The following is a 24,645-nucleotide window of genomic DNA, read 5'->3' on the forward strand; positions in this document are numbered from 1 at the left end:
GGTTAGGGGTTCAGGTTAGGGGTTGAGGTTAGGGGTTAGGGGTTGGGGTTAAGGTTAGGGGTTGAGGTTAGGGGTTGAGGTTAGGGGTTGAGGTTAGGGGTTGAGGTTAGGGGTTGAGGTTAGGGGTTGAGGTTAGGGGTTAGGGGTTGGGGTTAAGGTTAGGGGTTGAGGTTAGGGGTTAGGGGTTGAGGTTAAGGTTAGGGGTTAGGAAAGGGGACTGAGGTCTGTTACCCACAAGGGGGACAGGGTGCCTTCTTCACAACAGCCCCGACGATGTGAAGCTTGGATGGGACAATGGTGTTGAACACTCAGCTACAGAACAGCATTCTCACATACTGTAGGTGTTCCTCTTGTCTAGGTGGGTGAGGGCAGTGTGGAGAGCAAATGAGATCATGTCATCTGTGGATCTGTTGGGGCGGTATGTAAATTGAAGAGTGTCTAGTGTATCTGGGTTTATGGAGATGACGTGTGTCATAACCAGCCTCTCAAAGCACTTCATGATTCCAGATGTGACTGCTACAGGGCGGTAGTCATTGTGGCATGAAGCCCTAGAGTTATTAGGAACAGGAATGATCCTGGTCATCTTAAAACATGTGGGGATTACAGACTGGGACAAGGAGAGGTTGAAAATGACAGTGAATATGCCTGCCAGCTGATCTCAGCATGCTCTGAGAACGCGCCCTGAAATAGCGTCCGGCCCCGCGGCCTTGCGAGCGTTGACCTGATTTAAGACCTTACTCACGTCGGCCTCGGATAGAGAGATCACCCAGTCTTCTGGTTCGGCAGGGGGCATGTCATGCCAAATAGTGTCCCCCTTTACGTCACAATGGGATTCTATGAGTTCTAACTTCTGTTGCTAGGGCTGTTGCTAGGGCTGTTGCTAATTGTTTATGGAATCCCATTATGACGTAGAGCGGGACACTATTTGGCATGACAGGTCCTCACGCACGGTACGGTGTTGTTGTTGTTGTCGAAGCATAAAATGAGTTGAGTTGGTCTAGAAAAGAGGCATGGATGGGCAGATCACTTTTGATGACTCTGAGGAGGTCGTAGAGGGACTTTGTGTGTGTGTCTGTGTGTCTGTGTGTGTGTGTGTGTGTGTGTGTGTGTGTGTGTCTGGACAGAGAGGATCCAGTGGATTCCGTTAAAAGCTAGTTAGTTGCAGGTCAACATGTTGCTGTCAACATTAGCTACAGACTGTAGAAGGATGAATCATTACAGCTCCATTTAGTTCCAGGTTACCCATCGGCCCTGCAAGTAGTACTGGGATAACTTCTCTGGAACGGAGCTTTGTTTTAACACGTCATCCTACAGATGATACTGGGATACATAGACTAACTGTTGGAATGATTATGCACCATGTCTCTTGTTCCCTCCTCCCTTTTTTAGTGCTGGAGTGGGCCGGACTGGTTGTTTCATCGTGATTGACGCCATGGTGGAGCGAATCAAACACGAGAAGACAGTTGACATCTACGGTCACGTGACCCTCATGAGGTAAATGGGATGTTGAATCACTTTTGGGGGGAAATCTCTCATCCAATAAGCATTCATTTTCAGAACGTTGAACTAATTACCACTGTAGGGACCACGTAGGAGCAGCCACACATCATTTTTTACAGACACATGTCGTTTTTTAGACACGTCATTTTTTACAGACACATGTCGTTTTTTACAGACACATGTCATTTTTTACAGACACATCATTTTTCAGACTCTTTACAGTAAATGCTAACTGAAACCAGGACTATGTGATTACCGGTGTTTACCAGTAAATGAACCCTGACTGAAACATTCAACTTTTAGGTCCCAGCGGAACTACATGGTGCAGACGGAGGATCAGTACGCCTTTATTCACGATGCGCTGCTGGAAGCCGTCACCTGCGGCAACACTGAGGTTCCGGCGCGAAACCTTCACGCCTACATCCAGAGGCTGACCCAGATAGAACCAGCGGAGAACGTCACGGGCACAGAACTGGAGTTCAAGGTACGTTGTAAAGGTTGTAGGGTTCTGTGGTGCTGTTCCAGGGAGAAAAAAAGTTGTGTCTTTGAGATCCAGGGCCGGCGTACCTCCTTGCCCGTTCAAATCAAATATTTAAATATTGATCATTTATTGAGACGTCTCAGTATGTGTAGACCATGTATCTGATGCTGTCTGGACAGAGAAATAGCTCCCCTCTGTCTCAGTATGTGTAGACCATGTATCTGATGCAGTCTGGACAGTGAAACAGCACCTCTCTGTCTCAGTATGTGTAGACCATGTCTCTGATGCTGTCTGGACAGTGTAACAGCACCTCTCTGTCTCAGTATGTGTAGACCATGTATCTGATGCTGTCTGGACAGAGAAATAGCTCCCCTCTGTCTCAGTATGTGTAGACCATGTATCTGATGCTGTCTGGACAGAGAAACAGCACCTCTCTGTCTCAGTATGTGTAGACCATGTATCTGATGCTGTCTGGACAGTGAAACAGCTCCCCTCTGTCTCTCTACATGTAGACCATGTATCTGATGCTGTCTGGTCAGTGAAATAGCTCCTCTCTGTCTCAGTATGTGTAGACCATGTATCTGATGCAGTCTGGACAGTGAAACAGCACCTCTCTGTCTCAGTATGTGTAGACCATGTCTCTGATGCTGTCTGGACAGTGTAACAGCACCTCTCTGTCTCAGTATGTGTAGACCATGTCTCTGATGCTGTCTGGACAGTGTAACAGCACCTCTCTGTCTCAGTATGTGTAGACCATGTATCTGATGCTGTCTGGACAGAGAAACAGCACCTCTCTGTCTCAGTATGTGTAGACCATGTATCTGATGCTGTCTGGTCAGTGAAACAGCACCTCTCTGTCTCAGTATGTGTAGACCATGTATCTGATGCTGTCTGGACAGAGAAACAGCACCTCTCTGTCTCAGTATGTGTAGACCATGTATCTGATGCTGTCTGGACAGAGAAATAGCTCCCCTCTGTCTCAGTATGTGTAGACCATGTATCTGATGCTGTCTGGTCAGTGAAACAGCACCTCTCTGTCTCAGTATGTGTAGACCATGTATCTGATGCTGTCTGGACAGTGAAACAGCGCCCCCTCTGTCTCAGTATGTGTAGACCATGTATCTGATGCTGTCTGGACAGTGAAACAGCACCTCTCTGTCTCAGTATGTGTAGACCATGTATCTGATGCTGTCTGGACAGTGAAACAGCGCCCCCTCTGTCTCAGTATGTGTAGACCATGTATCTGATGCTGTGTGGACAAGAAGGGTATAACATGTTAACGCCGTGGCATGTCATACTCTTTTCTTGGCCAGATGAAAACATCATGACTGGTTGTGTTCAAGCCACATTAAAAGGTGATCCATTTCTCCAGTTAAATGACATGTCTTTACTATAAAAACCTATAAAGAAACGTGGAGGACATAGGAGGTCCCATGAACAAAACGTGTCCCCTTGTGGAAATGAAATGTGTGTTCCATTGACTTCCTGTAGTTTCCTCTCTGTCCTTCTCTAATGAGCTGTTGTTCTTTCTCACCCGAGTCAAGCAACGGTCAGACTGTGTGTGTGTGTGTGTGTGTGTGTGTGTGTGTGTGTGTGTGTGTGTGTGTGTGTGTGTGTGTGTGTGTGTGTGTGTGTGTGTGTGTGTGTGTGTGTGTGTGTGTGTGATTTCGCTGACGCAGGATAAACGCTGGTTCACATGTGTGTGTCGAGACAGCCAGGGGGCCTGTGGTTTCCTCTCCCACTTCTCTTCTCTTCTCCCCCTCTCTTCTCTTCTTCCTCCCCCCTCCACCCCCTCTTCCTCCTCCTCCTCCCCCTCTCTTCTCCCCCTCTCCTCCTGTTTGATAGACTCTGTGCAAACTGAACTGTATAACGGTCATGCTCTGTTCTACTATGTCATGATATAATTCATTATGTCATGTGATATTTTCTTATGAATTGTTAAGCCATATCTTATCTTGTTATAACACACTATGTCATGACATATTGCGTCCCACAGCATCTAGCCAATGCTATGGTCAAGCTTAAATATTAAGTCATGCACTGTTCTGTTCTGCTGTGTCATTCTATATCACATTATTACATGATGTGTAGCTATGTCACATTATAACACCCTATGTCACCACCCTCCCCTTCATAGTGCTTGACCAGTGTGAAGGCCCACAATTCCCTTCTCCTCACATGTCATATCTTATGATACAATATGTAATGCTATGTCACATTATAACAACCTATGTCATCTCCCTCCCCCTCCATAGCGGTTGGCCAGTGCGAAGGCCCACACCTCCAGGTTTGTGAGTGCCAACCTGCCGTGTAACAAGTTCAAGAACCGTCTGGTGAACATCATGCCCTATGAGTCCACCAGGGTCTGTCTGCAGCCAATCAGAGGAGTGGAGGGGTCAGACTACATCAACGGCAGCTTCATAGACGGATACAGGTGAGGAGGGAGGGGGTCAGACTACATCAACGGCAGCTTCATAGACGGATACAGGTGAGGAGGGAGGGGGTCAGACTACATCAACGGCAGCTTCATAGACGGATACAGGTGAGGAGGGAGGGGGTCAGACTACATCAACGGCAGCTTCATAGACGGATACAGGTGAGGGGGGAGGGGGTCAGACTACATCAACGGCAGCTTCATAGACGGATACAGGTGAGGGGGGAGGGTCTTACAGTAGCAGGCAACTTTAAACGATCAAAGACGCACATTTCTTTCGAAAACAGCAGACATTTATTTGAAATTGTCTATTGATTGGATGTGTCCATTGACAAAAACATTTGTATAGATCATATAAGAGAGGTTAGAAAGAGTCATTGTAATACAGTTCTTCTCAAACCTCTCCTCTGGGACTCCCAGATGTTTCAGCATGTTGTTATAGCCCTGAACTATCTCACCTGATTTACCTAGTCAAGGACTTGATGATTAGTTGACAAGTTGAATCAGGTGCTAACTCTGGAAGAGATCAAATCCATAGAATGGCTGGGGGTCCTGAGGGGAGATTTGGAACAGCTGGGAGTCCTGAGGAGAGGTTTGGAACGGCTGAGAGTCCTGAGGAGAGGTTTGGAACGGCTGGGAGTCCTGAGGAGAGGTTTGGAACAGATGGGAGTCCTGAGGAGAGGTTTGGAACAGCTGGGAGTCCTGAGGAGAGGTTTGGAACAGATGGGAGTCCTGAGGAGAGGTTTGGAACAGCTGGGAGTCCTGAGGAGAGGTTTGGAACAGCTGGGAGTCCTGAGAAGAGGTTTGGAACAGCTGGGAGTCCTGAGGAGAGGTTTGGAACGGCTGGGAGTCCTGAGAAGAGGTTTGGAACAGCTGGGAGTCCTGAGGAGAGGTTTGGAACAGATGGAAGTCCTGAGGAGAGGTTTGGAACAGCTGGGAGTCCTGAGAAGAGGTTTGGAACAGCTGGGAGTCCTGAGGAGAGGTTTGGAACAGCTGGGAGTCCTGAGGAGAGGTTTGGAACAGCTGGGAGTCCTGAGGAGAGGTTTGGAACAGCTGGGAGTCCTGAGGAGAGGTTTGGAACAGCTGGGAGTCCTGAGGAGAGGTTTGGAACAGCTGGGAGTCCTGAGGAGAGGTTTGGAACAGCTGGGAGTCCTGAGGAGAGGTTTGGAACAGCTGGGAGTCCTGAGGAGAGGTTTGGAACAGCTGGGAGTCCTGAGGAGAGGTTTGGAACAGCTGGGAGTCCTGAGGAGAGGTTTGGAACAGCTGGGAGTCCTGAGAAGAGGTTTGGAACAGCTGGGAGTCCTGAGGAGAGGTTTGGAACAGCTGGGAGTCCTGAGGAGAGGTTTGGAACGGCTGGGAGTCCTGAGAAGAGGTTTGGAACAGCTGGGAGTCCTGAGGAGAGGTTTGGAACAGATGGAAGTCCTGAGGAGAGGTTTGGAACAGCTGGGAGTCCTGAGAAGAGGTTTGGAACAGCTGGGAGTCCTGAGGAGAGGTTTGGAACAGCTGGGAGTCCTGAGGAGAGGTTTGGAACAGCTGGGAGTCCTGAGGAGAGGTTTGGAACAGCTGGGAGTCCTGAGGAGAGGTTTGGAACAGCTGGGAGTCCTGAGGAGAGGTTTGGAACAGCTGGGAGTCCTGAGGAGAGGTTTGGAACAGCTGGGAGTCCTGAGGAGAGGTTTGGAACAGCTGGGAGTCCTGAGGAGAGGTTTGGAACAGCTGGGAGTCCTGAGGAGAGGTTTGGAACAGCTGGGAGTCCTGAGGAGAGGTTTGGAACAGCTGGGAGTCCTGAGAAGAGGTTTGGAACAGCTGGGAGTCCTGAGGAGAGGTTTGGAACGGCTGAGAGTCCTGAGGAGAGGTTTGGAACAGCTGGGAGTCCTGAGGAGAGGTTTGGAACAGCTGGGAGTCCTGAGAAGAGGTTTGGAACAGCTGGGAGTCCTGAGGAGAGGTTTGGAACAGATGGGAGTCCTGAGAAGAGGTTTGGAACAGATGGGAGTCCTGAGAAGAGGTTTGGAACGGCTGGGAGTCCTGAGGAGAGGTTTGGAACAGCTGGGAGTCCTGAGGAGAGGTTTGGAACGGCTGGGGGTCCTGAGAAGAGGTTTGGAGCGGCTGGGGGTCCCGAGGAGAGATTTGGAGCGGCTGGGGGTCCCGAGAAGAGGTTTGGAGCGGCTGGGGGTCCCGAGGAGAGATTTGGAGCGGCTGGGTGTCCTGAGTAGAGGTTTGGAGCGGCTGGGGGTCCTGAGGAGAGGTTTGGAGCGGCTGGGGGTCCCGAGGAGAGATTTGGAGCGGCTGGGGGTCCTGAGGAGAGGTTTGGAGCGGCTGGGGGTCCCGAGGAGAGATTTGGAGCGGCTGGGGGTCCCGAGAAGAGGTTTGGAGCGGCTGGGGGTCCCGAGGAGAGATTTGGAGCGGCTGGGTGTCCTGAGTAGAGGTTTGGAGCGGCTGGGGGTCCTGAGGAGAGGTTTGGAGCGGCTGGGGGTCCCGAGGAGAGATTTGGAGCGGCTGGGGGTCCTGAGGAGAAGGTAGAGAAGGTAGATAAACAATTCTATCAAAAAGTAAGATAAGAAACAGACAAAGCAAAACCAAAACCCAACATACAATATTAAAATAATATTAAAATGTGGCCTGGGGTGGAACACAACAGCACCGCCTGGTGTTTGCTAAACGGCATTGGAACTTGGATTGGAACCGGTGTTATTTATTTAACCTTTATTTAACCTTTATTTAACCTTTATTTAACTAGGCAAGTCAGTTAAGAACACATTCTTATTTATAATGACGGCCTACCAAAAGGCAAAATGCGTCCTGTGGGGACGGGGGCTGGGATTAAAAAATACAAATATAGGACAAAACATCACGACAAGAGATGCACACAACCTAACACAACACTACCTAAGAGAGACCAAACACAACACTACATAAGAGAGACCTAACACAACACTACATAAAGAGAGACAAAACAACACTACATAAAGAGAGACACCACAACACTACATAAAGAGAGACACCACAACACTACATAAAGAGAGACCTAACACAACACTACATAAAGAGAGACACCACAACACTACATAAAGAGAGACTCCACAACAATACATAAAGAGAGACACCACAACACTACATCAAGAGAGACTCCACAACACTACATAAAGAGAGACCTAACACAACACTACATAAAGAGAGACACCACAACACTACATAAAGAGAGACAACACTACATAAAGAGAGACCTAACACAACACTACATAAAGAGAGCCCCACCTGGGACACCACAACACTACATAAAGAGAGCCCCCACCGGGACAACACTACATAAAGAGAGACCCACAACACTACATAAAGAGAGACCTCCACAACACTACATAAAGAGAGCCCACCCGGGACCACAACACTACATAAAGAGAGACACCACAACACTACATAAAGAGAGACACCACAACCTACATAGAGACCACAACCTACATAGAGACCACAACACTACATAAAGAGAGACACTACAACACTACATAAAGAGAGACACTACAACACTACATAAAGAGAGACCACAACACTACATAAAGAGAGACTCCACAACACTACATAAAGAGAGACCTAACACAACACTACATAAAGAGAGACCACAACACTACATAAAGAGAGACACAACAACACTACATAAAGAGAGACATCACAACACTACATAAAGAGAGACCACAACACTACATGAAGAGAGACAACACAACACTACATAAAGAGAGACAACACAACACTACATAAAGAGAGACAACACAACACTACATAAAGAGAGAACACAACACTACATAAAGAGAGACCACAACACTACATGAGAGACACCACAACACTACATAAAGAGACAACACAACACTACATAAAGAGAGACAACACTACATAGAGAGACCACAACACTACATAAAGAGAGACAACACTACATAGAGAGACCACAACACTACATAAAGAGAGACACCACAGCACTACATAAAGAGAGACACCACAACACTACATAAAGAGAGAGACCACAACACTACATAAAGAGAGACACCACAGCACTACATAAAGAGAGACAACACAACACTACATAAAGAGAGACAACACAACACTACATAGAGAGAGACACCACAACACTACATAAAGAGAGACACAACAACACTACATAAAGAGAGACCTAACACAACACTACATAAAGAGAGACCTAACACAACACTACATAAAGAGAGACACCACAACACTACATAGAGACACCACAACACTACATAAAGAGAGACACCACAACACTACATAAAGAGAGACCTAACACAACACTACATAAAGAGAGACCACAACACTACATAAAGAGAGACACCACAACACTACATAAAGAGAGACTCCACAACACTACATAAAGAGAGACCTAACACAACACTACATAAAGAGAGACCTAACACAACACTACATAAAGAGAGACACCACAACACTACATAAAGAGAGACCTAACACAACACTACATAAAGAGAGACACCACAACACCACAACACTACATAGACACACCACAACACTACATAGAGACACCACAACACTACATAAAGAGAGACACCACAACACTACATAAAGAGAGACCTAACACAACACTACATAAAGAGAGACCACAACACTACATAAAGAGAGACCACAACACTACATAAAGAGAGACACCACAACACTACATAAAGAGAGACCACAACACTACATAAAGAGAGACCTAACACAACACTACATAAAGAGAGACCACAACACTACATAAAGAGAGACACCACAACACTACATAAAGAGAGACCACAACACTACATAAAGAGAGACCACAACACTACATAAAGAGAGACCACAACACTACATGAAGAGAGACAACACTACATAAAGAGAGACCTAACACAACACTACATAAAGAGAGACCACAACACTACATAAAGAGAGACACCACAACACTACATAGAGACACCACAACACTACATGAAGAGAGACACCACAACACTACATAAAGAGAGACCACAACACTACATAGAGACACCACAACACTACATGAAGAGAGACACCACAACACTACATAAAGAGAGACACAACAACACTACATAAAGAGAGACCAAACACAACACTACATAAAGAGAGACACCACAACACTACATAGAGACACCACAACACTACATAAAGAGAGACCACAACACTACATAAAGAGAGACTCCACAACACTACAACACTACATATAGAGAGACACCACAACACTACATAAAGAGACACCACAACACTACATAAAGAGACACCACAACACTACATAAAGAGACACCACAACACTACATAAAGAGAGACCTAACACAACACTACATAAAGAGAGACCACAACACTACATAAAGAGAGACCTAACACAACACTACATAAAGAGAGACCACAACAACACTACATAAAGAGAGACAACACAACAGTACATAAAGAGAGACCACAACACTACATAAAGAGAGACACCACAACACTACATAAAGAGAGACACCACAACACTACATAAAGAGAGACCACAACACTACATAAAGAGAGACTCCACAACACTACATAAAGAGAGACACAACAACACTACATAAAGAGAGACCTAACACAACACTACATAAAGAGAGACACCACAACACCACAACACTACATAGACACACCACAACACTACATAGAGACACCACAACACTACATAAAGAAAGACACCACAACACTACATAAAGAGAGACCTAACACAACACTACATAAAGAGAGACCACAACACTACATAAAGAGAGACCACAACACTACATAAAGAGAGACACCACAACACTACATAAAGAGAGACCACAACACTACATAAAGAGAGACCTAACACAACACTACATAAAGAGAGACCACAACACTACATAAAGAGAGACACCACAACACTACATAAAGAGAGACCACAACACTACATAAAGAGAGACCACAACACTACATAAAGAGAGACCACAACACTACATAAAGAGAGCCACAACACTACATAAAGAGAGACCTAACACAACACTACATAAAGAGAGACCACAACACTACATAAAGAGAGACACCACAACACTACATAAAGAGACACCACAACACTACATAAAGAGAGACCACAACACTACATAAAGAGAGACCACAACACTACATAAAGAGAGACCACAACACTACATAGAGACACCACAACACTACATGAAGAGAGACACCACAACACTACATAAAGAGAGACACCACAACACTACATAAAGACACCACAACACTACATGAAGAGAGACACCACAACACTACATAAAGAGAGACACAACAACACTACATAAAGAGAGACCTAACACAACACTACATAAAGAGAGACACCACAACACTACATAGAGACACCACAACACTACATAAAGAGAGACCACAACACTACATAAAGAGAGACCTAACACAACACTACATAAAGAGAGACCACAACACTACATAAAGAGAGACACCACAACACTACATAAAGAGAGACCACAACACTACATAAAGAGAGACCACAACACTACATAAAGAGAGACCACAACACTACATGAAGAGAGACAACACTACATAAAGAGAGACCTAACACAACACTACATAAAGAGAGACACCACAACACTACATAAAGAGAGACTCCACAACAATACATAAAGAGAGACACCACAACACTACATCAAGAGAGACTCCACAACACTACATAAAGAGAGACCACAACACTACATAAAGAGAGACACCACAACACTACATAAAGAGAGACAACACTACATAAAGAGAGACCTAACACAACACTACATAAAGAGAGACCTAACACAACACTACATAAAGAGAGACCACAACACTACATAAAGAGAGACCACAACACTACATAAAGAGAGACTCCACAACACTACATAAAGAGAGACACCACAACACTACATAAAGAGAGACACCACAACACTACATAAAGAGAGACACCACAACCTACATAGAGACCACAACCTACATAGAGACCACAACACTACATAAAGAGAGACACTACAACACTACATAAAGAGAGACACTACAACACTACATAAAGAGAGACCACAACACTACATAAAGAGAGACTCCACAACACTACATAAAGAGAGACCTAACACAACACTACATAAAGAGAGACCACAACACTACATAAAGAGAGACACAACAACACTACATAAAGAGAGACATCACAACACTACATAAAGAGAGACCACAACACTACATAAAGAGAGACAACACAACACTACATAAAGAGAGACAACACAACACTACATAAAGAGAGACAACACAACACTACATAAAGAGAGAACACAACACTACATAAAGAGAGACCACAACACTACATAAAGAGAGACACCACAACACTACATAAAGAGACAACACAACACTACATAAAGAGAGACAACACTACATAGAGAGACCACAACACTACATAAAGAGAGACAACACTACATAGAGAGACCACAACACTACATAAAGAGAGACACCACAGCACTACATAAAGAGAGACACCACAACACTACATAAAGAGAGAGACCACAACACTACATAAAGAGAGACACCACAGCACTACATAAAGAGAGACAACACAACACTACATAAAGAGAGACACCACAAAACTACATAAAGAGAGACACCACAACACTACATAAAGAGAGACACAACAACACTACATAAAGAGAGACCTAACACAACACTACATAAAGAGAGACCTAACACAACACTACATAAAGAGAGACACCACAACACTACATAAAGAGAGACACCACAACACTACATAAAGAGAGACCTAACACAACACTACATAAAGAGAGACCACAACACTACATAAAGAGAGACCACAACACTACATAAAGAGAGACACCACAACACTACATAAAGAGACACCACAACACCACATGAAGAGAGACCACAACACCACATGAAGAGAGACCACAACACTACATAAAGAGAGACCACAACACTACATAGAGACACCACAACACTACATGAAGAGAGACACCACAACACTACATAAAGAGAGACCACAACACTACATAGAGACACCACAACACTACATGAAGAGAGACACCACAACACTACATAAAGAGAGACACAACAACACTACATAAAGAGAGACCTAACACAACACTACATAAAGAGAGACACCACAACACTACATAGAGACACCACAACACTACATAAAGAGAGACCACAACACTACATAAAGAGAGACTCCACAACACTACAACACTACATATAGAGAGACACCACAACACTACATAAAGAGACACCACAACACTACATAAAGAGACACCACAACACTACATAAAGAGACACCACAACACTACATAAGAGAGACACCACAACACTACATAAAGAGAGACCTAACACAACACTACATAAAGAGAGACCCACAACACTACATAAAGAGAGACCTAACACAACACTACATAAAGAGAGACACCACAACACTACATAAAGAGAGACACCACAACACTACATAAAGAGAGACCACAACACTACATAAAGAGAGACTCCACAACACTACATAAAGAGAGACACAACAACACTACATAAAGAGAGACCTAACACAACACTACATAAAGAGAGACACCACAACACCACAACACTACATAGCCCCCCACGACACCACAACACTACATAAAGAGAGACACCACAACACTACATAAAGAGAGACCTAACACAACACTACATAAAGAGAGACCACAACACTACATAAAGAGAGACCACAACACTACATAAAGAGAGACACCACAACACTACATAAAGAGAGACCACAACACTACATAAAGAGAGACCTAACACAACACTACATAAAGAGAGACCCACAACACTACATAAAGAGAGACACCACAACACTACATAAAGAGAGACCACAACACTACATAAAGAGAGACCACAACACTACATAAAGAGAGACCACAACACTACATAAAGAGAGACAACACTACATAAAGAGAGACCTAACACAACACTACATAAAGAGAGACCACAACACTACATAAAGAGAGACACCACAACACTACATAAAGAGACACCACAACACTACATAAAGAGAGACCACAACACTACATAAAGAGAGACCACAACACTACATAAAGAGAGACCACAACACTACATAAGGAGAGACCACAACACTACATAGAGACACCACAACACTACATGAAGAGAGACACCACAACACTACATAAAGAGAGACCACAACACTACATAGAGACACCACAACACTACATGAAGAGAGACACCACAACACTACATAAAGAGAGACACAACAACACTACATAAAGAGAGACCTAACACAACACTACATAAAGAGAGACACCACAACACTACATAGAGACACCACAACACTACATAAAGAGAGACCACAACACTACAGAGACACCACAACACTACATGAAGAGAGACACCACAACACTACATAAAGAGAGACCTAACACAACACTACATAAAGAGAGACACTACAACACTACATAGAGACCACAACACTACATAAAGAGAGACCACAACACTACATAAAGAGAGACACCACAACACTACATAAAGAGAGACCTAACACAACACTACATAAAGAGAGACCACAACACTACATATAGAGAGACACTACAACACTACATAAAGAGAGACCACAACACTACATATAGAGAGACACTACAACACTAAATAAAGAGAGACCACAACACTACAACATAGCAACACATGACAACATCTACAGTAGGCCGCTGTCACCCAGACATCTACAGTAGGCTGCTGTCACCCAGAACATCTACAGTAGGCTGCTGTCACCCACAACATCAACAGTAGGCTGCTGTCACCCAGACATCTACAGTAGGCTGCTGTCACCCAGACATCTACAGTAGGCTGCTGTCATCCACAACATCTACAGTAGGCTGCTGTCACCCACAACATCTACAGTAGGCTGCTTTCACCCAGACATCTGCAGTAGGCTGCTGTCACCCAGACATCTACAGTAGGCTGCTATCACCCAGAACATCTACAGTAGGCTGCTGTCACCCAGACATCTACAGTAGGCTGCTGTCACCCAGACATCTACAGTAGGCTGTTGTCACCCAGACATCTACAGTAGGCTGCTGTCACCCATAACATCTACAGTAGGCTGCTGTCACCCAGACATCAACAGTAGGCTGCTGTCACCCAGACATCTACAGTAGGCTGCTGTCACCCACAACATCTACAGTAGGCTGCTGTCACCCAGACATCTACAGTAGGCTGCTGTCACCCAGACATCTACAGTAGGCTGCTGTCACCCAGACATCTACAGTAGGCTGCTGTCACCCACAACATCTACAGTAGGCTGCTGTCACCCACAACATCTACAGTAGGCTGCTGTCACCCACAACATCTACAGTAGCCTGCTGTCACCCAGACATCTACAGTAGGCTGCTGTCACCCACAACATCAACAGTAGGCTGCTGTCACCCAGACATCTACAGTAGGCTGCTGTCACCCAGACATCTACAGTAGGCTGCTGTCACCCACAACATCAACAGTAGGCTGCTGTCACCCAGACATATACAGTAGGCTGCTGTCACCCAGACATCTACAGTAGCCTGCGGTCACCCACACATCTACAGTATGCTGCTGTCACCCACAACATCTACAGTAGGCTGCTGTCACCCAGACATCTACAGTAGGCTGCTGTCACCCACAACATCTACAGTAGGCTGCTGTCACCCAGACATCTACAGTAGGCTGCTGTAACCCACAACATTTACAGTAGGCTGCTGTCACCCAGACATCTACAGTAGGCTGCTGTCACCCAGACATCTACAGTAGGCTGCTGTCACCCATAACATCTACAGTAGGCTGCTGTCACCCACAACATCTACAGTAGGCTGCTGTCACCCAGACATCTACAGTAGGCTGCTGTCACCCAGACATCTACAGTAGGCTGCTGTCACCCAGACATCTACAGTAGGCTGCTGTCACCCATAACATTTACAGTAGGCTTGTACAGAATTAGGATATCACTCATTCTTCCACTGTTGTTCCAGTGTGCTATTACTACGGTAACCAGGTCTGTGGCGTCTGGCTCAGTCTCCCCAGCTTAGCTGATTATCACAGAGACAGCCTTCCACAGTATTCCTCCTCCAATCACGGGCAACAACAACATCAGGAACATTCCTATCAGTTCAGTGTCATTATAGAGCACCTGGTAGGACCAGTGATTCTTCCTTTTGCTAGTCTTCTGCTGCAGCCAAGCCAGTCACCTAGTTCTGCTGCCGTTGTGGAGGACAGCACAAAGCTTCCAGCTACTCCCATCACTGATGCTCCTACAGCGTTACTGAACCCTATGGACAGGGAGGGAGGGAACGAGGGAGGGAAGGGGTGGGGGGAGGGAGAGAGAGAGAGAGAGAGAAGGAGATAGTGGAGAGGGAGAGAGAGAGAGAAGGAGTTAGTGGAGAGGGGGAGAGAGAGAGAAGGAGTTGGTGGAGAGGGGCAGAGAGAGAGAAGGAGTTGGTGAAGAGGGTGAGAGAGAGAGAAGGAGTTGGTGGAGAGGGGGAGAGGGAGAGAAGGTGATAGTGGAGAGGGGGAGAGTGAGAGAGAAGGAGTTGGTGGAGAGGGGGAGAGGGGGAGAGAGAGAAGGAGTTGGTGGAGAGGGGGAGAGAGAGAGAGAAGGAGTTGGTGGAGAGGGAGAGAAGGAGATAGGGGAGAGGGGGAGAGAGAGAAGGAGTTGGTGGAGAGGGAGAGAAGGAGATAGGGGAGAGGGGGAGAGAGAGAAGGAGTTGGTGGAGAGAGGGAGAGAGAGAAGGAGTTGGTGGAGAGGGGGAGAGAGAGAAGGAGTTGGTGGAGAGTGAGAGAGGGAGAGAAGGAGTTGGGGGAGAGAGAGAGAAGGAGTTGGTGGAGAGGGGGAGAGAGAGAAGGAGTTGGTGGAGAGTGAGAGAGGGAGAGAAGGAGTTGGGGGAGAGAGAGAGAAGGAGTTGGTGGAGAGGGGGAGAGAGAGAAGGAGTTGGGGGAGAATGTAGACCCATCTAAATGAGTGTAACATCCAGCTAACAGAGCAAGTGAAATGGAGGCTGCTTTCAGCAGTTCGTTGTCACGATGTGTCTGACAGTGTGTTTACACTAGGAAGTGGCATTGCACAGTGAAACATCGGAAGCCATTCATTTTCAACGTGAAGGACAGAGAGAGAAGTGGAGAGGGTGGGGGGGACTGTTAAGAGATGTGAGGATGGGCAAGGGAGCAAAACTGGGCAGGACTAAAATTGGGGAAAATTGAACTTTATTAAAAATCCTCCGTGACCAATTGTAGCTCACCATAGCTTCCATCCCCTACTGGATTGGCTGACAGCGGCTGTTGATATGTAGCACTACCTAGCATGCTTGTTAGCACCCACATGAGGGCAAGGCTAGCGTGGCTAGGCCAGTGTTGCTTGTATAGTGTAAACGTCCGCTGAGCCTTAGCCCAGGCACAGACCAGATAACACAAGACACTAATGATGCCCTCAAATATTCATCAACGTGGGGGGGGGGGGGGGGGGGGGGGGGGGGGTTAACCCACCAGCAGTCAGCGTTTTACTATGTATCAAACCTGATCACAGTAATGCGCCCTAAATGGCACCCTATTCCCTATGTAGTACACTACTTTTGACCAGGGCCCTGTAGAGAAATAGGGAGCCACTTGGAACAGAGCCATAGAAATGAGGTCTAACAGGTTCTAGAGCTTCAGTGTTGTCAGCCACGGTGACATTTAACCATGACTTTGACACGATGAACTGAACTGAACTAAATCACACTGTTATCCACAGTGGTGTGTAACCTAATACACACCACTGGAACAGATAGCCTGAAGGCTAGAATACACTGAAACGTGACGGGAGAATTAGTAGACGTGTAGAGACAGGTGTTTCCCACAGAAATCACTGACCAGACAGATTTTGATTCTAATTTACAGGCCAACATGTTGGATCACAGTAAAAATAGTTCAACTTCAGCAAACTCTGTCATTTTGTGCTGCAACACTGATAATAACTGTGGCTGTTAATGGCTGGCCCCACACACTCTCTGAGGTTATGCACGAAATGAAGGAGCGTGGCTTTAAACAGGAAGAAACATGGTATATAACAAATGATGATGTGTTTATTGTGATTCTGGTCTTACCCTGCTTGTCCATTGTTCATACGGAGAGTCACTGCATCAACCTGCCTCTGTTGCTGTCTTCCTGTTTTCTGAACCGACCTTCTGTCTGACGGTGTCTGAGGTACAGGTGACTACGTCATCGCACCGTGGCAAGAGGCGGGCCAGGTGCATTCCAGGCCCCACTACATTACAGACATTTCATTGCATGAAACCATGTCACGTCATTGACTGTGCAGTCTGGCATCAGATTGCTGTAGCAGATGATGTGGTTAGCTGATATGTTTAAACACCTGTCCAGGTGTTGTGAGATCTGGCAGGGGTCTGTAATGTAGTCATCCTGGAACACACCCTATCCAGGTGTTGTGAGATCTGGCAGGGGTCTGTAATGTAGTCATCCTGGAACACAGCCTATCCAGGTGTTGTGAGATCTGGCAGGGGTCTGTAATGTAGTCATCCTGGAACGCACCCTATCCAGGTGTTGTGAGATCTGGCAGGGGTCTGTAATGTAGTCATCCTGGAACGCACCCTATCCAGGTGTTGTGAGATCTGGCAGGGGTCTGTAATGTAGTCATCCTGGAACACACCCTATCCAGGTGTTGTGAGATCTGGCAGGGGTCTGTAATGTAGTCATCCTGGAACGCACCCTATCCAGGTGTTGTGAGATCTGGCAGGGGTCTGTAATGTAGTCATCCTGGAACGCACCCTATCCAGGTGTTGTGAGATCTGGCAGGGGTCTGTAATGTAGTCATCCTCTACAAGGGTGGGCAATTCCAGTCCTCGAGGGCCTGATTGGTGTCAGTTCTGCCCCAGCTAACACACCTGACTCCAATAATCACCTCATCACGGTCTTCAGTTTAGAATGCAGTTTGATTAATCAGCTGTGTTTTCTAGGGGATGGGGGGAAAAGTGTAACACCTCAAGGACTGGAGTTGCCCACCCCTAACATTATTCAAATAAATTCAAACAAACATTTATTTAACTTTTTTTTTTTGTTTATATACATATTTTCTGGAGATATATAAAAAAAGGATACAAGTTTTTGAAATAGATGTACAATTATATCCATTTTTTTAACAACAAGGGGAGTAAGTATCATACATAGAGATTACAATCAAAAGACTCTCCCTGCCCCAACAAGCAAAATAATACCCAACATGCAATATTTAAATAATATGCAAACAAAACCCAACATTCCCTGTTAGTCCACTGACAATGTTTTATATATTTTATTGAACCGTTATTTAACCAGGCGAGTCAGTTAAAAACTCATTCTTATTTACAATGACTACCTGGAGTCCTATATATATATATATACAGGTGATAACATTTTATTAAAATACAACGATTACAAAGGCATGAAAAATATCCCTTTCACACACAGACCAAAATCCCACTAATTGACCAGGTTATTGGTATATCTGAAATGGATAGGGTGTAAAAACAGAATCATGGAAAAATAAAAACCACTAGTCATGATTCCTGCATTTTCACAGACCCTAGAACCAAAATACAGGTATGACTCTGTGTATATGGTTCTCTGCTTTTTTACATGTAAATGCATTAACACTTCCATTGTTTAAAACCTCCCTAATTTGAACTGCAAATATCCCCTCATGGTTTAACAGTACCCCCACCCCTCCCAATTGGCCAAAGGGGTTTACCTCCCAAAATATATTTACTTAACTAGGCAAGTCAGTTAAATAAGAACAAATTCTAATTTACAATGACGGCCTACCCCAGACAATGCTGGGCCAATTGTGCGCCGCCCTATGGGACTCCCAATCATGGCCGGTTGTGATACAGCCTGGAATCGAACCAGGTTCTGTAGTGACGTCTCCACATCTTCTGTCTGAAATGGGTATAAAGAAACATTTAGTCAAATTATTTCCTGACTATATCTCCTCTGCTGACATTGTATCTGAGATTCTTTCTCCTTGATTAACTGGTCTGGTAGGATCCACAACGACTAGGGACAGAAGTGAGATCAGAAAGATCCATATTAAAATCCACACCGTGAAATAACTCAGAGTCCATCTCCCAAACCACGTGGCACACATTGCCCCCAGTGTTGCCCCAAGTCTCCCTGCCTTCCCATAGCTGCTACTGCTGCGTCTTAGAGCAGCAGACAGAGCCACCCCTGCAGCTGCCGCCGGGCCAAACAGAGCCCCCATAGTGCCCCAATGCCCCAGGATTGACTGGGACTTCAAGGCTGCCAGTATCCCTGTTCCTATGCCTGCTGCCGCCCTCAGTTTGACTGCTCCCTTACCGAACTGAACAGACACCCCTGCAGCCAACGCAGCCATGAAAGGAGACACGACAATAAAGATGACTTTCACAGCCATTTCTACAGTGTATTGGTACACAGTGAGGATGTCAGTCAGTCCTCCAATGGCTGTTTCCAAGAGGAATCCCACACCTCCGCATATAGCAGAGGTCCCCATCAGGACCACTGTTACGACTGCAGCCACCTCCGTAGCGTCCGGCTCAGTCTCCCCAGCCTTCCTGATTGCCATGGAGGCGGCAAGGCACAGTATTCCTCCTACTACCATGGGCAGAAACAACATCAGGAACATTCCTATCAAGAGGGTCAGGAAGGTGATGAACCCTTTGTCTGCCTCTGATTCTCCCTTATTAATGTCTTCTGGTGGAGGCCCCAGGCCACCTAGTTCTGCTGCCATTGTGGAGGATAGTAGGTAACCTCCAGGTACTCCAGAGATGAAGCCCAGCACCGCTGCACCTACAGCTTTCCAGATATCTATAGAGAGAGAGAGAGAGAGAGAGAGAGAGAGAGAGAGAGAGAGAGAGAGAGAGAGAGAGAGAGAGAGAGAGAGAGAGAGAGAGAGAGAGAGAGAGAGAGAGAGAGAGAGAGAGAGAGAGAGAGAGAGGACCCGGGTTCAAATACTATTGTTACTTTCACATACATTTGAAGTATGTATTATACAAGAGGTATAAACACACTTGGAAAGTATTAGAACAATGCCAATACACAAGCTCAAGTACTCTCCCATGTATTTGAAGTAAGTATTTAAAAATCCTTTTAAAATACAATTTGGTTGACTATTTTTTAGTTTTTTTTACAAATAACCATTCAAATACTGAAATTAAAGTACTTGTTTTTGGGCTGTGGATTTGAAAATACTAAAAAACACAGAAAAAAAAGTATTTTAAATACTAGATACTCTTATACACATGTATTAACCAGGTCTGGTGGAGAGGGAGAAGTGGGGGAGGGGTTGGGGGAGGGAGAGAGAGAGGTGGGGGGGTGTGAGAGGAGGAGAAAATAGATAAATGTCTGAGAGATGGTAGGATGGTTTCTGACAGGACAGCCTGAGAGATGGTAGTAAAGAACACTTTTACTACAATAAACTGAAAGGTAATGTTACAGCTAGCTGTCTGGTCTGGCATCAGCATCAGGGCTCGTTTTAATGTTACAGCTAGCTGTCTAGTCTGGCATCAGTGTCAGGGCTCGTTTTAATGTTACTGCTAGTTATGTGGTCTGGCATCAGTATCAGGGCTCATTTTAATGTTACAGCTAGCTATGTGGTCTGGCATCAGCATCAGGGCTCGTTTTAATGTTACAGCTAGCTGTCTGGTCTGGCATCAGTGTCAGGGCTCGTTTTAATGTTACTGCTAGTTATGTGGTCTGGCATCAGTATCAGGGCTCGTTTTAATGTTACAGCTAGCTATGTGGTCTGGCATCAGCATCAGGGCTCGTTTTAATGTTACAGCTAGCTATGTGGTCTGGCATCAGCATCAGGGCTCGTTTTAATGTTACAGCTAGCTATGTGGTCTGGCATCAGCATCAGGGCTCGTTTTAATGTTACAGCTAGCTATGTGGTCTGGCATCAGCATCAGGGCTCGTTTCAATGTTACAGCTAGATGTCTGTCTGGCATCAGCATCAGGGCTCGTTTTAAGGTTACCGCTAGCTATGTGGTCTGGCATCAGTGTCAGGGCTCATTTCAATGTTACAGCTAGATGTCTGTCTGGCATCAGCATCAGGGCTCGTTTTAATGTTACCGCTAGCTATGTGGTCTGGCATCAGCATCAGGGATCCTTTTAGTCTAGTAGTTCACCAGTCATGGTTCCTAAACTCTGTCAGTCAGACACAGATCAAGAAACCTGGTGTAATCATAATAACCTCTAATATTACAAGAACTGTCTCATCACCACAGGCTGTTGACAACCAGTGTTGGACTGAACACATTTAACTTGATCCATAACTTTTGACACAGTTAATGAACTGAGAGAGACAGAGAGAGAGAGAGAGAGAGAGAGAGAGACCCGCACAGACACAGAGAGAGAGAGAGAGACACGCACAGACACAGAGAGAGAGAGACACACACAGACACAGAGAGAGAGAGAGAGAGACACACACAGACACAGAGAGAGAGAGAGAGAGAGAGAGAGACACACACAGACACAGAGAGAGAGAGAGACACAGAGAGAGACACAGAGAGAGAGACACAGAGAGAGAGACACAGACACAGACAGACAGACAGACAGACAGACAGACAGACAGACAGACAGACAGACAGACAGACAGACAGACAGACAGACAGACAGACAGACAGACAGACAGACAGACAGAGATATATATATATATATATATATATATATATATATATATATATGTGCTTCTCACAGAATCAGACCAGACAGGTTTTATTGTAATGTCAAGTCAGGCAGATCTTGTCATTGACTCTGTCATTACTTGCTGCAACACTGATAATAACTGTGGCCGTTAATGGCTGGCCCCACACTCTCTGAGGTTATTCACAAATGAAGGAGTGTGGTTTTAAACAGGAAGAAACATGATATATAACAAATGATGATGTGTTTATTATGGCTCTAGTCTTACCCTGACTGTCCAACGTTGACATGGTTGATACGGAGAGTCACTGGATCAACCTGGGGCTCTGGTGCGGTCTTCCTGTTATTAAAACCTACTTCTCTGTCCTGACGCACGGTGACTGAGGTACAGGTGACTGCATCATCACCCTGGGACAGAAATACAACCAGTAGGAAAGGGGGAGGGCGTGGCCTCAGTAGAAGGGTTAGTGTGTGTGTGTGTGTGTGTGTGTGTGTGTGATGATTGTAAAGTGTGTCTTTGTGTGTGTCTCTATACAGGCAGCAGAGGGCTTATATAGCCACCCAGGGCCCGCTGGCTGAGACTACTGAGGACTACTGGAGAATGTTGTGGGAACACAACTCTACCATAGTGGTCATGTTGACTAAACTGAGGGAGATGGGAAGGGTAAGAACACACACACACACACACACACACACACACACACACACACACACACACACACACACACACACACACACACACACACCCTGTGTTAACCCTCATTGTGTGTCCCTCTACAGGAAAAGTGTCATTAGTACTGGCCAGCAGTACACACACAGACACACACAGAACACACACACACCAGTATTAGTTTGTATGTGTCAGCTATTTTAGATGTAGTTTTAGTCTTAAAATACCTTTTAGTTTTAGTCACATTTTAGTCATCTCATCCTTGGTTAGTTTTAGTTATCAGTCCTCTAAAACTCTGGACAACTTTAGTCTAGTTTTAGTTTTTATCAGTCCTCTAGAGCGGCAACACAGACGAATGAATAACAGAGCACATAAAGCTTCAGATGTGATCAAAGCAAAAAATGTCCAAGATGAAATGAAGAGAGAGTAAACATTGTTTCTAGTTGAGGTTAGTTACAAGTCCAGTGTCCTGCTTCACATCAGTTCAAAAGACTGAAGAGTGAATGAAGAGACCTCCTGGAAGCTGAAAGATGTTCATTCTGCCAATGAGAGGACTACATTAAATATTCTGCATGCATGGTTAGGATTGGAAAGGAACGTCGTGTCAAATGAAATGTCCATTAGTCTAACGTGGAATTCTCGTCTCGTCACATTTTCATCGACTAAAATTAAAAGTAATTTGTTACAGTTATCGGGTTTTTTTCTCCAGGGCATCTCATCTCGTTATCATCATCGTTTTAGTCAGGAAAAATAGGTTGTTGGCGAGTATTTTTTCTTATAGTTATTGTTGAAAATTAACACTGACACACACACACACACAGCTTTGTTTTGGTGACATTTCAGAGTGTAAAAATGTTTGACCATTAAAAGTCTTATTTTCTCTAAATCTAATCGTAGCATTAAACCTAACCTTAACCCCAAAAACCCTAACCCTAATCCCAAAACCCTAAACCTAACTCTTAAGCATAAAATAGCATTTGAATAAATTCAGGACCTGAAAAAAGGCTTGACCTTTCAAAAAAAGTTATTGTTTTCCTTCCTTTTCAGGACATTATTGTGAAATGTTAGGACATTGGGGTACACACACACACACACACACACACACACACACACACACGCCATGTTAACCCTCATTGTGTCTCCCCTTACAGGAGAAGTGCCATCAGTACTGGCCAGCAGAGCGCTCAGCCAGGTACCAGTACTTTGTAGTGGACCCCATGGCTGAGTACAACATGCCCCAGTACATCCTACGAGAGTTCAAAGTCACCGATGCCAGGGTGAGTGGGGGAGGGAGTGTTTGTGATGAGTTATTTCTCACAACTGTTTTTGCTGTGTGTGTGTGTGTGTGTGTGTGTGTGTGTGTGTGTGTGTGTGTGTGTGTGTGTGTGTGTGTGTGTGTGTGTGTGTGTGTGTGTGTGTGTGTGTGTGTGTGTGTGTGTGTGTGAGTGTGTGTAAAAAAAACTGTGTGGTTTAATCAACCTACTGTCTGTGTTCTGATTGGTGGATTATTTTTTCCAGGACGGCCAGTCTCGGACGGTTCGTCAGTTCCAGTTCACTGATTGGCCGGAGCAAGGAGTGCCAAAGTCAGGGGAGGGGTTCATTGATTTCATTGGCCAGGTGCACAAAACTAAAGAGCAGTTTGGCCAGGACGGACCAATCACGGTGCACTGTAGGTAAGGTCCCGCCTCCATCAACACCTCTTTAATCTGACTTGATGTCACCGAACTCCAGATATGTATTTTCTGTTATTCAATATATAGGTACAAACATTGAACAAGCAGATTAAAAAAAGCACATGTTTAATAAAAACATAAATATTCCACAGAGGTAGACGCAGAACATATTTATATGTGTCACTATTCACAGAGAAATGCATGAAGCACG

At 45.3% G+C, this 24,645-nt stretch overlaps 2 protein-coding genes across 2 annotated transcripts in view; one reads left to right on the plus strand and one right to left on the minus strand.

The window, feature by feature from the left end:
- Positions 1 to 24,645, plus strand: part of LOC106610542 (receptor-type tyrosine-protein phosphatase delta) — a 205,096-nt gene that overhangs the window by 174,429 nt on the left and 6,022 nt on the right. The window contains 6 exon segments of the mRNA XM_082978641.1: positions 1,390 to 1,494; positions 1,804 to 1,984; positions 4,237 to 4,415; positions 22,629 to 22,755; positions 23,913 to 24,038; positions 24,280 to 24,434. Coding sequence (XP_082834767.1) covers positions 1,390 to 1,494; positions 1,804 to 1,984; positions 4,237 to 4,415; positions 22,629 to 22,755; positions 23,913 to 24,038; positions 24,280 to 24,434 — 873 coding nt within the window.
- Positions 4,540 to 18,313, minus strand: LOC123732113 (uncharacterized). Its single transcript, XM_045711458.2, has 3 exons — positions 17,522 to 18,313; positions 6,037 to 6,917; positions 4,540 to 4,559 (listed from the first exon to the last, which is right to left on the minus strand). The coding sequence occupies exons 1-3, from the start codon at positions 17,539 to 17,541 to the stop codon at positions 4,540 to 4,542; spliced, it is 921 nt and encodes a 306-aa protein (XP_045567414.2). The 5' UTR covers positions 17,542 to 18,313.

This window comes from Salmo salar, chromosome 08 (assembly GCF_965601325.2).
Source record: "Salmo salar chromosome 08, fSalSal1, whole genome shotgun sequence".
NCBI classification, from domain to species: Eukaryota; Metazoa; Chordata; class Actinopteri; order Salmoniformes; family Salmonidae; genus Salmo; species Salmo salar.

Bases quoted from the DNA above. Each gene is read 5' to 3' on its own strand.
- LOC123732113 (XM_045711458.2), bottom strand. From the start codon at position 17,541: ATGAACAATGGACAAGCAGG. The intron at 6,918-17,521 runs GTAAGACCAGAA...CCTTCTCCTCAG, and splicing joins ATGAACAATGGACAAGCAGG to GACCCCCAGCCGCTCCAAAT. The intron at 4,560-6,036 runs GTTCCAAACCTC...CCGTCTATGAAG, and splicing joins TCTCCTCAGGACTCCCAGCT to CTGCCGTTGATGTAGTCTGA.